The sequence below is a fragment of the Falco cherrug genome, chromosome 3 (assembly GCF_023634085.1).
Source record: "Falco cherrug isolate bFalChe1 chromosome 3, bFalChe1.pri, whole genome shotgun sequence".
Taxonomy (NCBI): domain Eukaryota; kingdom Metazoa; phylum Chordata; class Aves; order Falconiformes; family Falconidae; genus Falco; species Falco cherrug.
The window spans coordinates 1,740,505-1,755,033 of NC_073699.1; the positions used below are offsets into that span (position 1 = coordinate 1,740,505).

Below are 14,529 nucleotides of genomic sequence, written 5' to 3' on the forward strand. Positions count from 1 at the left end.
GCCCCCCGCTATCAAAACCGTGCCACACAAACCCAATACAGAGTTCTTGAAGTTTGGTCTTGAGAAATGTGGGCTGCTAGACTCTCTGTTCCAAGCTTATCATTAATTAAAAAAAAATAAAACCATAATACTGACACAGTATCCTTTGCAAAAATGAAGTGCTTGCGTCATAAAATGGGCAGGAGATTAAGTATATATAATTGTATAAAAAAGAGCATGAAGAACATGGGGTAAAACTGTTTTTATAAATGAAGATACAATTAATTTTGGAGTGAAAAGATCAATTACATTTCTTCCCATACTTGAGATGTGGTGTCAGGTTCTTCAGCAGGTTTGAATTTCCATTTGTGTGGTTTTCTTGCCTAGTTATTGGTAAAAAATTTTAAAGCACAAAAAGAAAAGGAAACTCATGGCCACACATTAGTTGCTTGTTCCAGACCATATATATTAGAAAAGTCTTCTGTTATTAGTTATCTGTGCTTTATGAGGACTGAAACATCTATCATTATTGGTCAATACACCCTTTGGTACGTTAGCTGGTGACAAACGGATTCTTCTTCAACTTGCTTTTTCATCCCGCGTAATTTACTGGTAACTCTGGCTGAACTCTAGCTAGAGTTATGTTTATCTTGTTATTTTAAATTTTTTATGATTGGATAGCAGTAGAAAGTTTGGTATTGTATAGGATGTCATTTGAATTTTGTGTTAATTTACATTGGCTTCTATCTGTGTGTAGTTTTACAAAAGAACCAGAAACTACACTAAGCTGACTAAGAATAGAAGCTGTGACTCAAAAGGCTTTGAGATTAGTTGAAATCGTTACATTAGGAGAGTAAGGACTATTTTTAAGTGAAAGACAAAGGGGAAAAAAAAAAAAAAGAGAAGTCTTGGGCTATAGTCACTCATTAATCATCAAATTGAGTTTCCAGTATGAAATAATTGGCTAATCTAGAACAAGGACAAAGTTCAAAATGAGATATATGTCCTAATTTACAATGCATCACAGTGTGAGGTCTCTGTAGCCCCAGCTCTAAGTTGTGCATTCAGTCCTAGTGTAGAATAGCATGGTTGTCTGCCAGATCATATTTTTCTGTTCTGATAGCCATGATTATGGATAGCCGTTAATGACCATTCCATTTTGCAAAGAAAATTTTTGAGTATTTCTCTGTGTGTGTCATTTTTACTGTTCCAAAAGTTTGTGGTTAAGATACTAACTTCAGCTTTTGGCAATCTGAGTTTACATACGTACTCTGTTTGATTTGAAACAAGAATCTGAACCAAAACAACCATAACTTGGATATTTTTCTTCTAAATTCTGACCTTCTCATCTTTTACTCCTCCCTGTTGAAGCTGTTCTGTGTACGCAAAAGTAGCCATAGTTTGATAGAGCAGTGGGGTATCTGGTGGCTAAGAAATGCCTTTCTCTGTTTCTTACTTGGAAACATTTAAATGGAAACTCCATCTCAGGCTTAAGGAAAGTTTTCTCAGAATCAATACCTTCCCAATTAAATAGGTTGGCACTATGGAATGAAAATTCCCACCAAGTGATATTTCAGGGTCTACTGTTAAATCATTGGCTATGAATGTCACAAATTTTCTGATTTTACCACTTGATTTGCTGTAAAATGGGTAACAACTCCAGTAGTGCCTCCTTCTGAAGCGAAGTAGTAATTCTCCAAGGGGGACTCACTTTAGTGTGAACAAAGTCTGGCCCCTAGCTCCTCCGTGGCTCAATTTACCAGTCTGTCGTACTGTCACGTAAGAAGAGCTGTGAATCTGTATCTAAAAAAGTTGACATCTTGGAAAGAAAAGGTATACACAGAAGATCTGAAAGTGATACCTTTGCATGAAGTACTAGTCCTGTGAATCACCAGAGCCAAGATTTCATCCTTACACGTAACTATGTTCACCACTGTTATTAAAATGACAGATCTGTTCCTTGAAAAGGGACTTCTGTAGGGGAAGTTCGTTGCTATTAGTTTGTCTTCCTTAAAAACACTTTAAAAATCCCTTTTGCCATTGTCTCTGCAGTCCTCCCTTTCATCAAACTGTCCTCTGAAGTCCACCAGTAGCTGGGCTCTGCTTTTCTCCATGCAGAGCTGATGCTGCCGATTCACCTGTACGACACCCTGGGGTATCAGGAGTGCAGTTTCAAGCAGCTTGGGAAATAGAAACCTCCCTGCAGAGCGAGCAGTGTACAACAGAAGCTATACACATTTATTTGTCACTCCTCTCTTTCTCTCGCCCCACTTTTCTTCCAGTGAAAACAGTGTAACTGCTTGGTGCTATCTGGAGTATGCTCAGAGCTCCTAAGACTCCAGAATCCTTGTTTGGGTATTTCTGGCCATTTTGCACGCCCCTCTGGCAAGCATGGATGATGATCAGAGTTTGAGGGAGGAGACAGAAACTTTCCCCTGATATTTTCCATCTATCTGCCATCTAGATGCTTCACAGTTGTCTTTACTGCTGTTCTGTGCCTGTATATATGTGTGTCCCTTTCCCCTCTTAACCTTATGGGTCTCTGCCTTGTCCTCTCACTATTGATACTCACTGGCCAGGGAGTGGTACCATCAACCAGAAATACTGAAAGCGGCCGATGAAATTGTAGGGGTTTGTACCACTTTATGTCTCAAACCCCTTACAGTTGTACAAATATTTTTTAAATTACTTCTCTGTTTAGGAGTTTGCTGAATTTTAGTCTGGGCTGTGACCTTAACAGTTCTCACCTCTAGAAACACGAGGGCTGGAAACACAGTCTCATTTGGGGGGAAACCCTCAGTCCCAGCTCACTCATTTTAGATTTAAAACTAAGTTCACCTCTGCTATGCCTTCCCTAAATGGGTACATTTGTCTGTTCACTGCATCTCAACTGATTTCATGTCCCTTATTCTACTCAAAAGTGACTCTTCATTGAAAACAAAATAGCTCCTTTAAGTATATAGTACCTTTGCTGCAAAATTGCTGTAATGTACTGTGCCAAGCAAATTATTTTTACAGTAAAATTATGAAACTATGATCTTGCTTAATCCTTCTATAAACATTTGGGGAAGAAAAGTACGCTTTAATCTTGTTTCAGTTCTACATTTTTTTGGTGAATAATCTGTGAATAATTCACTTTCCAGATGCAAAGTGTTACTGAAGTATTATGATAAGACTAAGGAAAATACAACCAAAGATGTATTTCATTTAAAGGGTTGTGTGGGGTTTTTTTTCAAAATAAAGGCTTTGGTGCCACCACTCATAAAAGGTAAAGGAGTCATCTTGCTTTCAGCCCACCTGCCCGTAATGGTTTGAACTACAAGCCCTGTTCCATAGAGGCAGTATCAGGGTCCTATCAATGCTGCTGAATTTCATGTCCAAAGATAAAACAGCTTCAGTTGTGCCACCTTTTGACAACAACCTCTGTGGCCACTGCAGATGAAATCCTGCTGAGTAGATCTGAGATTTATTTATTCCTGCCTCACAGAGATCCATTTTTTCTCCCAGCTCCCCCGATGCTGTCTGCCTTCATGCAGCATTTAACCAGATCAGTAAGATCTTTATCTAAATGTGGGATACAGAAAATGCAACTGGACCATACCGGAAATGTCTCCTTCTGAGCAGTGGTTCAAAGCTATGTCTTGAGCATAGCTGAGTTGTAATTTTATTCGTAGAAGTTGGTTACTGTTTTTCTGCAGGACTTGAAGATGTTGAATTGTGTAACCTTTGCTACTGAGTCCTACAAGTGTTGTTGTCTTACCTGGCCAGCCTTGTCTCTAATTTGTTGAAATATTCCTTATTATTTGTGTTAATTATTACATGGAATGACACAACATTTGTTCTTTCTTAAATATGATCTAGGTGATTATTTCAAGCCATTTTGACTTGACTGACGTATAAAACCTGGGGAGAAGAGACTGTATGAACAATAACCATCCAGCCAGCAGAGAATTAGATTAAAACTATGTCTAAAAGAAACCTTTATAAACATCTCCTATTACATCTTTCCTTATCCAAAGATTTGGGGCAGAATTCTGGCCCAAATTAAGTCAATGGAAAAACTCCAATGCTGTTAAGAAGGGCCAGGGTTTTTTTTTTTTTTCCAAGTCTGCGAAATAAACCATAATTAACCTTCCATCATGGCTGCCAGATTCCACGTCACCACTTGCTTCCACTTTCTGAATTTAATTTTAGGGAAAATCGGTACAAATCTTCAGAGGCATTTAAGGAATAGACAAGTGGCTTTCTCCTTCTATCATTTTCTTCCACAGTTTCCTCTTGTAACAAATGTTAAAGACCCTGCATTAACCTAATGGCAAATTCTCATTATTATTGCTTGCACTTCTTTCATGTTCTAATTTGAAGTCCCACAGCTCACCACACTCTAAGTAATGGCCATTAATTATTTAAAACTTTTCTTTATTCTCTGAATTAACTTAGCTCAATTTCTACCCCAAATAAATAAAAGATGGTTTAAATTACGTTTATGTAAATATTTTTTTAGTTCAGGTCAGGAGCTCTTGCTGGATGTTCAGTATGCATTTGGACTGCCATTCTACCCAAAGTATGAAGAACAATTTACTGTGGAAGAAAAGAGCCTTTCCTTGCAAATTATGCAGTATATCTCCAATTTTGTAAACTCTGGGTAAGTATGTGACATACAAGAATTGCTGTGATTGGGGAGGGATCCTGCCCTCACTCAAGCAGCCTCCATTTCCTCTAGCAATTTTTAATCCTACAGAGGGGACTTTGGTCAACACTGTTGGAAAGTCATGGCCAAGTTGACAAGCAGATACCAGAGATTTGAATTTGAACCCTGCTGGTCAAAGGCACTGGATACACTCTGCCTTGACCTAGCTGATTGCCTGCATGTTACTGTTCAGGTCATTGTTTTCTGATGATCATTTCTCCCATTCCCTTAGAAATCCAAACTACCCTCATAGTTTCTCGAAGAGAACGTCAGGGGCAATGCCCCTGTGGCCTATGTATCTGCCAAATGATGATGGTGATAACTACAAGGAGTTCACTGCTTCCTTGCCAACTCGTAAAGCATTGAAAAAAGCAGACTGTTCCTTTTGGTCCAATTATATCAGAAGAGTGAAAACATCCACAGGTAAGGAGAGTGTTTCCTGTCATTAAATAAAACCTTAAAGTTTTCCTCTGTAGTCTGTTATGTCAGTATGGAAAAATACTTTTCATAAATTAAACATCTTTAATTGTCCAGGGTATATAGTTAAGACTCTCCTGAGACTGCAAGTATGCAACACTAAACTGATTTCTTTTATAGCAGATAGTGTATAATAAAGTTTCGTTGTCCTGGAGTTAGAGCTAGATAAAACTTCCTGCAGTGATGGTAGAAGATATGATGAAGCTGTATCTTCTGATAGTTTGCTTTCTATTTGCAGTCATAATATAGACTCTGATTAAACGGGAAGACTAGGTATACAGGCACCTCTCTTGTAAACATCTAACATTAGAATGTTGAGATTCATATGCCTTAGGAGGAGCAAGATAAATTCTATCCACTGTCAGGTTGTAACTGTGGCTTTTGATATATCTCATTATAGATCCTACATACCTTGACTTCACATTAGACAGGTTTCTTTTCTTTTCTTTTTTTTTTTTTTTTTTTTTTAATAGCTGTGCTGGTTATGCCCCTTGTATTTCTCTTTTGTTTTCATAAATTTCCATGCAGCTGTGAGATTCCTTCATTTTTTTTCTGACTGCTTAGGACAATAAAACCAGCTCTGCTGAGATTTCAATCTGCTGCTCTGTCCTGAACACTCAACTTATTCTGGTAAATAACCTCCCCTTCATGTCTCTGTCTCTTGTAAATAAATTTGGATAGCCTCAAGAAAAGCAAACAAACTCACCCCTTTTTGGCAGGCAGAGATATTTTGAATTATTCTTGGAGACCTACAAGCTTACAAGTGGTTTTTATGTTCTAAGGACTCATCTGCACAGTGAACACAGTCCAGGCCCTTTCTGCTTTGGGGGGCCATTGCACTTCTAGGGACAAAATGTACTCACCAAGACACAAAGCTACCTAGGCTATCTATGCCTGACAGACCACCTCAAATGTATGGAGGCTGATGTTTGAGTGACACAAAACTAATGTCTCAGAACCATCAAGTTGGTGGTTCTGATACAAACGTCAATGCTTTTGTTCAAGAGACAGCCTGAGTCATTACTCATGGCTTTTCTTCAAAAGTGAACTTGAGATTTTGCTGTAGGCCTTTTCAAGCATCAGAGGGGATATTTTGATCTCTCCAATGGCTTTCTGCTTGTTGAGATATTCCTAAGTTAAAAAAGCTTTTGATTCTGATGTGTAAACAGTCCTGGGTATAGCCTCTAGATCTTTTGGGACTTCATCTTGTAGCATTATGGATGTGTAATGCCAGACTGCGTTGAAGTCACAGTTCTCGCAGAACTGTTCACCAAGCACCACGGACAGAGGCTATTGCCAGCACTTACAGAAAATCCCCCCCAAAGATGGGAAAATGTCTACCAGAACAGACTTTTATTGGGATGGAGAAGGTTTAAACCCATCCAAACTGGCATAAAAACAACAACATTCGTGTATGGGTCAGTCCAATGTTCTGCCTAGCTCAATATCCTGCTCTCATCAGTGGCCATAACCAAATAGTTGAATGTTAAACAAAAATTGAGAGAGGGAGAGAAAACACACTGAAATAGTTCACAAAGGTTAGTCTTTTTTTTTTAAACAAGCCAGGCTGTGTGAGATTTATGGAGCACAGATTGTCAAAGAGAAGGCTTAAAAAGTATGTGTCAACATGTTATTCTGCAAGCAGAAGTGAGCACATCCTGCCTGCTCTTCAAGCCGGTATTTGCTTGGCCTCAGCACCATGGTAATGCAGCTACACAGTTGACTTCTACTAAATTCCATCTCATAGCAACGTTGGCTTGTCACTTTGCTTGATAGTCATCTTTAATCTTATCTCGCCCTCTAATACTGAGACTTCTACTTAAATAAGCATCTTGTCAAACTCATTTCTGCTCCAGACTTTAGCATGGGGTGGTAACTTACAGAGACTCGTGCTGTGGGTCTCTTGATAACAATCTGAAGCCACCTCCTTGTGAAAAAAGATTCATAATGCTCATCAGTTCAGCTAGAAGGACTGTGTGAACTTCAGATGCTGATGGCTGAACACCATCAATTTCTTTTTGAGAGGAGCTTGTGCGGAAACTCATGCCAAAGCGGTGTCAGTCTATCAGTACAAGTCCATCACTTGCATTGCTCCCAGACATTACATTTTGAAGGACTGGACAAGTGAGACTGTAGAATGTGTTTAGTCAAGAGAACTGAATGTTTGTTGTAGTGGCCTTTTTTTTAAGTCCCTAAGTATCATGTTGCTGCTTCATTGGTGTGTCTACTTGCACACCGGAGGTAGCTTGCTGTACCTCCCTTCAGAACTGAAGCACTGCACCTCTGTTGCTGCCTGAATGCTCCAGATTCTGTTCCTGGAGGCCTACCACGCTGTCATATGGGATCCTGGAGTGATGCTGGATGCTAGATTTGAGAGCTCAATGCTGTAAGCTGTTTGTGTATGATGTAACTTGCACTCCCATCATGGTTGGGAACTATTTGTCAGTCAGCTACTGAGAGATCCAATCTAACACATACTTAGTGGAAAAAAGAGCCATTTCCTGCCTTTCATTAATTACAAATCTTCATTATAGTGGTTTTGGATTGTATGATATACTGTTCATTCTGACTGCTGAGTCTCAGTTGTTGGGGGTTGCAGTTTGTGGCCTCATGCCAAGTGGATGGAGTTTAAAAGTGTGACAGCAAGAAGCATTGCTGATGAGACAATCCAGTTTTCATGTCCAAGTACAAAGCTGTGGAGGGTCTATTCTGATGCAATCTCAGTTTAACTGTGATGAATCCTGTTTTGTCCATCTCATCTCTTCCTTCAAATCAGTATCTTTCTGATATTATCTCTGAACTATAATAAAAAATCAACATAATTCAGTAAAATGGAGAAGAACTGGACAAACCAGTGATGATAAAATCTAACTGCAACTAGCTTTTCAAAATTCTTTCTTGATCCTTTGTTTACATAAGAAATGTCTTGACTTAGAACTGTCAAATTAAGGATAACTAAAGGCTCAAAGCTCAATATCTTAGACCCTAGATCTCAGTCCTACAGAAAACTGCGTTACTCCTAAACTCATAAATTGCAGTTTCTGGTAAATAAACCTTCTTATATTTAGAATCTCAGTTACAGCTGAAGTTACGTGTCTTGGGTTCTTGGGTGCTGGTGCTTTATGTATTCCAGATAGACAAGAAAAATGATGGTCCTGACACTTCCTGCTTGGTTGCTAAGTATCTGGAGATAACACAAAAAAGAGAGCAAGTCTTGCACACTTCAGGTACAAACTATTATGTGTTCCAGTGGCAGTTATTTAAAGCATGCTAGAAGCATGATACTTAATTACTTATTAAGTAAGATACTTAATTAGGTGGTCTGCTATGACCCTAAAGCATTTTGCAAGTGGGCTGCAAACTGAGAAAAATAGCTTCCTGAACATTTATAGATACATTTAAAGGCTCTTAAGTGCCATTGACAAACCTAGATTGCTGCATCAAAGATACGACACTTATTTTAATCTTGATTATATTGTCTTTTCAGGAAGTGCAAGTGATGGAGCGCCATCTGCAGAAAGCAGCCCTAGTGAAGCTCCCACTGAACCACTTGCCTCCCAGGAGATTCAGCCACTGGAAGACAAGGTGGCTTACAGCAGATAGGAAATCACAGTGCTATTGGATGGGTTTGTCCTACAATTGTACGCCCATGCAACTGTGTCACACCAGATGAACAAGTTGCTTCCTTCAGCTAACTTTCTGAACAAGAAAAGTAGACCTTTCAAGAAAGTAGTCTTTCAAGAAAATTGTTGAATATGGCACAAAATAAGTCCTGTAGCCATTATTTTAGGTCAAAAGAAACTGTAATTTGAAGAATAAAGTATCAATAAAACCTGCAAAAAGAAAACAAATGTATTGGATTTTATTTCTTGCAGCTACCTAAATGCCAACATGTTGTAGTACCACCAGCCAGAAAAGGATATACATCCAAACTCTAAGAAGTCCCTCAGCTGATGAAGCTCAAAGTTGCTAGATGTCATATCTGACTTGTTCTTTTTTATTACTTATTCTATCACAAGCTGCCAATAGGAGTGGGACCCGGGTTTGGCATTCTGTAGAATATTAAAAAGCTTCAAAATGGGAAGGGGTTGAATCCAGGAAAAACAATGTTAAGAAGGGAATAGAGTATGCATTGAGTGAGTTTGCATGAAGTCAGGCGCATGCACATGCTATATTCAGCTCATGATCACCTGTTAAAATATGTATAAGAACATTTGGGTAAAGCAGAACATACAGCAGAGATAATACAAAGCATATGTTAATAAAGGCTTAGAATATGATGTCCTTGGAACATCAGTCTTTTGTAAGGAGAAGATGAGAATACACAACAGTTTTGGAAAAAAGGAAAAGTGCATCATAGGGTATCTCTGATGGCTCTGAAAGTAGTTTGGGTTAGGTTGTTAATTTATTGCTGGGATCATCTGACAACAGATAATTCTCAATTGACAGTATATCACACACGCGTTCATGATACTTGAGAACAAAGTGTGAAATCAGGGTTGCCCTGAAACTAATAGCAGAGTTTCCATTGATTTCAGTAGGACCCAAATTTCTTCTACAGTGTTGAAATGATTTAACAGAACAACTAGTAAGGTTTTGTTTGCTGCTTGGGACCTTTGCCAGTGCATGAGCAGTTACTGCTGCCTGCCATGTATCCAGGTTTTCAAAGATTTTACCTAGCTGGAAGAACAACTGTGTAACACTCATAGTTCTTACATTTACATCCTGTTCAAGAAACAATAAAAGGAACAAAAAAATCAAGAAGCTTGTTGACTGATTAAATATTAAAAAAGTAAAGATGGAAAAATCAAACTGTTTTGCATCATTATCTTTATGTATGCTAACTGGTAATGAAAAGAAGAAAATACTTAAGAACTTTTAAGCCCATATCTTATAGCTTAGATCACGCAGCTCAACAGAGGATGTTTCTTTTGCATTCTATAGCTATAGATACAGCAGTTGTGATTCCTTGGCCAATACTGGGTTTACTTTTTCCTTTTTTTGAAACTGATCCTGGAAATTGATGTCTAATAGATTCTATTTAAAACAATGCACCCTGCTAAAACATCTTATTTTAATAACAGGTATGATTTTATATGTGTCCACATATGCAGACAGTTGTATCTCCAGCCCTGGGAAGACCCAAAACTGAGCTACAGTATTTCATATTGATGTAACAGTTTGTTGGGTTAAAGTACTGTGGGTTTCTCCAGTTCTGTCACTTAGTTTCCAAATGGCCGCATGCTTAGCTTGATCCTAATATTCCTGTGAGTCTTTCTTATTTTACAGATATATACACATATATGTGTTTTTTATATATACATATATATATATTCATATATATGAATTTTCAGCAAATGTGAATAAGTTCTTCTCTATCCATTAAAGAAACGCATTATAACTCATCTAAATGTATCTTAGGTCACTTTGCTCTCTACACTGATCCTCTTATCTTTCAATCCCAACACTAAGGCATCTTCTTCCAGCTAATGTTCTCTGTTTCTGCACTGCACTCTTCCAAAAGATCAAATTCTCCACAAAACCAGCCAAACCTCTGTGAAATATGGACGTTAAATGAGCTATTGTTTATTGTGGAGGACAGGCTTGGTATAGCCATATGCCAGGCTGTATTGTTACACTGAGACAAAAAATCACTTTGGGGAAAAATGGGCCATGAGATTATCAGTTTTGGTGAATCAACCCAATAGCTCATAGTTCCTGTTAGAGAGACGTTTAAAGGCTATTGTATGAACACTGAAATGCTAAATATAATACCTAAGTAATCTATATCCTAGGAAACTATGAACATATGCTTTTAATTATTATTTGATATAGATTAATGTTTACAAATAAAAATGTAAATGAGGATATTTTCCTCTGCTGTGTATACCAACTTTGTTAGTGTCATTCCAAACAGGCCAGTTTCCCCAAAAGTAACTAATCTCAGTTGGCTTCTAAACCATCAAATCCTAAGAAAAAACCCCAAACCCTTGCAATATATTCAATAACTCCAACAGGAAATGCTCAGCTTATAAGGGTTCCTTTCATAATTCTTTGAACATACTGTCTTCTGCATCACAATATCATAGAACATAAAATATAACATAAAAAGTTAAATATATTTGAGCAGTAATGATTATACACAGCAACCCTGGCATTAATCTGCTGCCCATGGAGATCGTAAACAGAAGACAGATTTAAAAGGCTTCAGTATTGACTCATGTTAGTGAAAACCAACTATAGAATCTTTCCCTACTCACTATTTATGTCAGCCTTGAGCCCAGATATGCTTTGGAATTTGAGAAGCATTTTAATTTTGAGCTAGGAACTCAGCAGCTTTAGCCTGGTAGCCTCCTGAATACAGTCTTGGCCATCTGGTAGGCTTGCTAAGTAGGTAGGTATGGCAAGGCTTTCAAGTCACACGCATGTGTGCATGCACACACACACACACAGAGACAGGCACACACACACCCCGCCTCCTGAGGCATTCAGCTCGACTGTCAGTTGAAAAGTACGGAATTTTTGTAAAACATCTTTATGTTTCATTAGTGACTGACTGTCCCAAATCCACCCTGCTGCACTGGATGCAGCTTTTTAGACCGTACTCTCTCTCTCCCCCCAGGTTTCCTAGAAGCTCTCATGCTCTTTTCTATAGCCAGTATTTGATTCCTCCTCTAAAAAAGTTCTCCGTAGCCTTTTAAACTTGATTCTGCCAAGCTGCATTTTGATGCAAACAAACGTAGTCTCATGATCCCATGTGTTTATCTAATCCTGCATTTCACCTGACTTGCATCCTGGGTCCTTAACCTCCAACATCTTTGAAATCTGAAGTGACTTTTGCAGCAGTACAAGCGATCCAGCCCTTGGCTGTAATTCTGCTTACCTTCCTGACTTTGCCACTCTTCCTTATGGCGAACCACCATTAGAAATAGCCCAGTCGAATCCAATAAGGAAATTTAATTAGAAAAGCCTATGTGTGGGCTGGCTGACAGAGAGGTCAGGAGACTTTAGCCTTAGTGATACTGGGAGGCCAAGCCTGCTCCCACATAGAATTCTTAGTAAGAAAAACACATTCTCAGACTGTTTAGGTCATTGTGCTTTAAGCTGAAATACCAAAGACTTCAGTGATCCTGCAGTGAAACAGTGCACAGGAGCGTGCTGACTCGAGTCATGCTTTCATCCCTCCTACTGGAAATACCTATAATTTATTAAAAGTGAAGCGTCCTTTGAAACTTCCTTATGAATATACACAGACAGACAGACAAAGTGAATGTTGATTAAGTTATTAGTAATCTGAACTTCTTGAAAGACAAGCCATCAGAACCTTTTGTATGTGGAGCTGAGTTACGTCGCATTTTAAGGCTTGAATATCTAACCTACATCATTTTGTGTGATTCTTTTGCACAGGAGGCATTAGGCAACAGAAAAAAATGTAGAGTATTAGAAAGATTTTACCATGCAGAGTTGGAAAGAAAACAACTGACTAAGTGGCAATGCTGGAACATTAATTGCTTTCCTAAGTACTTGATACATACAGCTGAAACATCATGGTTGTTTTCCTGCTGTTGCAGGGACCCGTATCATGTAACTCTCTTGGCTAAATTTAAGGACTCAGTCTTTCAGCATAGGAGCATCACAGCCAATGCTCTGTATCATATGAAAGGCTCATATTCTCTCTGACTTGCTCCAGCTACAGTATATAGCAGTGGCTTATATATATAGTAGTAATTACAGATTTATGAACTGTTGCTCCTCCCTATATGAAGCTAAATAAAATAAACATGATCACAAAGCCAAAGATCCTCCACATGTTTTTAATTTGGTCTTTGAAACATAGACACCTGCCTAGCAGGGATTTTATATAAGTTTCAGGTGGTGAGAGAATCTGGTTAATAGGAAGTGTAATAGTTGGTGCTTTCAACTTTTTCTATTTCCATGACATGGATCTGGCCCAAAGTTCTGAGGTCACCAGTTCCTGCCCCTGCAGATGTGAATCTTCTAGCATGGCCTTTGGTCGTGATGATGTTAGCTCCTTCTAGTTTTCCAGCTGCCCAAGACAGACCCTTTGATTCCAGCAGTGACTAAAACTCCGTGAACTTCAGCTCAGAGCTGATGTGCCATCAATGAGAATTAAGACAGTTTTGTATCAGGATTGGGTGTGGAAAATGCCATGTTTCACAGCACAGTGAGTCATTACAAAAGTTGTTATTTTGTTGTTTTAAGGGAGACCTCTTTTTCCTTACTGTTCTTACTCCTCATGTATTCTGCTATCATGGTATGAGAAGCAGCATCTCAGTAGCTCATCTTGGCTGCTTCCTCTGCAATCACTCTATAGAGAAGCTAGTGAGCAAAAGTCAATGAGACTGATAGTATCTTCTAGGCCACTGTATGAAAGTCAGATGGGACTGGATATTTTTAAATGTTACAGCTGTTTTTCAAAGCTGACTAAGGAATTTTTTTAAGTCAGATCCCACTAACCGGTAGGGAATTTGGATGCCCGGTTCCCATTATGGCTCTGGAAACCCCACCCAACATCTGTGCAATGGTCAGCGCTCATGTAGGAGTCTTGGCCCTTTCAGCGTGAGCAGATGTGCACGTTGAAAAGCATCATTGCAATTGGCAGCAGTTCATTGACTTGTGAAGGGAGAATTTAGTGTTTTGCTTAGCTTCCCTGTTGAAGACAGAGATTTTTAGCAAGCCAGACTAAAAAAAAGTTTGCCTGTTGTTTTTCTTTCATGTAAATAGCTGGCCAATTTCCAGGGGCAGCTAGCACTTTCCATGACCATTATTAACATGTATGTGCTGTCTGACACAGCTAACTAATGCATACCTATACAGGGAAGCACATATCCCTGTTTTGCAACCACAATATAAAAGAAGTCAGTGGAGTCACAATCACAATCAGTTCACAGCACCATGTTATATGTACTGGTGCAGGTAGTGAACTGGTCTGAACGTGTCAGGCGGTTTAAGTGCAATGAAAGCCCAAGCTGGAGAGCAAAGAGGCTTGCTGTTCCTTCTCTGTTCAGCTTCTACAGACTGACACATCTTGTCCAGAGTGTACAAAGTGAAATTCCCTTTCACAGCAAAGTCCTCCTGGGCTGAAAGGCTGGCCAAAAATTCAGACCAAAGTTAAAAAAATGGAAAAAAAAATATTTGTAAGGAACTCTAAGATTGTAGTCATCCTGCAGGAGTCAGATGAACTGGTTTGGGTTGCTTCGGGTTTAGTTGTTGGGGTTTTTTTTGAGTGGGGTGGGAGGGAAGAGAAGAAAAATAAAACAAATAGAACACCAACACCAGGAAGGCTCTGGCTTTGATTTTAAGCCTTTCATAGAAAGAATTACATTATGCAATCGTAATTGCTCAAACATACCTATTTTAAA

The 14,529-nt window shown here is 38.8% G+C and overlaps 1 protein-coding gene across 1 annotated transcript in view; it reads left to right on the top strand.

Annotated features, from left to right (window-relative positions):
• The window catches only part of TG (thyroglobulin), a 161,130-nt gene extending 151,574 nt beyond the window's left edge, over window positions 1-9,556 (top strand). The window contains exons 46-48 of the mRNA XM_055704249.1: window positions 4,484-4,624; window positions 4,902-5,092; window positions 8,634-9,556. Of these exons, the coding sequence (XP_055560224.1) occupies window positions 4,484-4,624; window positions 4,902-5,092; window positions 8,634-8,749 (448 nt within the window). The 3' untranslated portion in view covers window positions 8,750-9,556. The remainder of the gene's footprint in view (window positions 1-4,483; window positions 4,625-4,901; window positions 5,093-8,633) is intronic.
• Window positions 9,557-14,529: the final 4,973 nt, after the last annotated feature.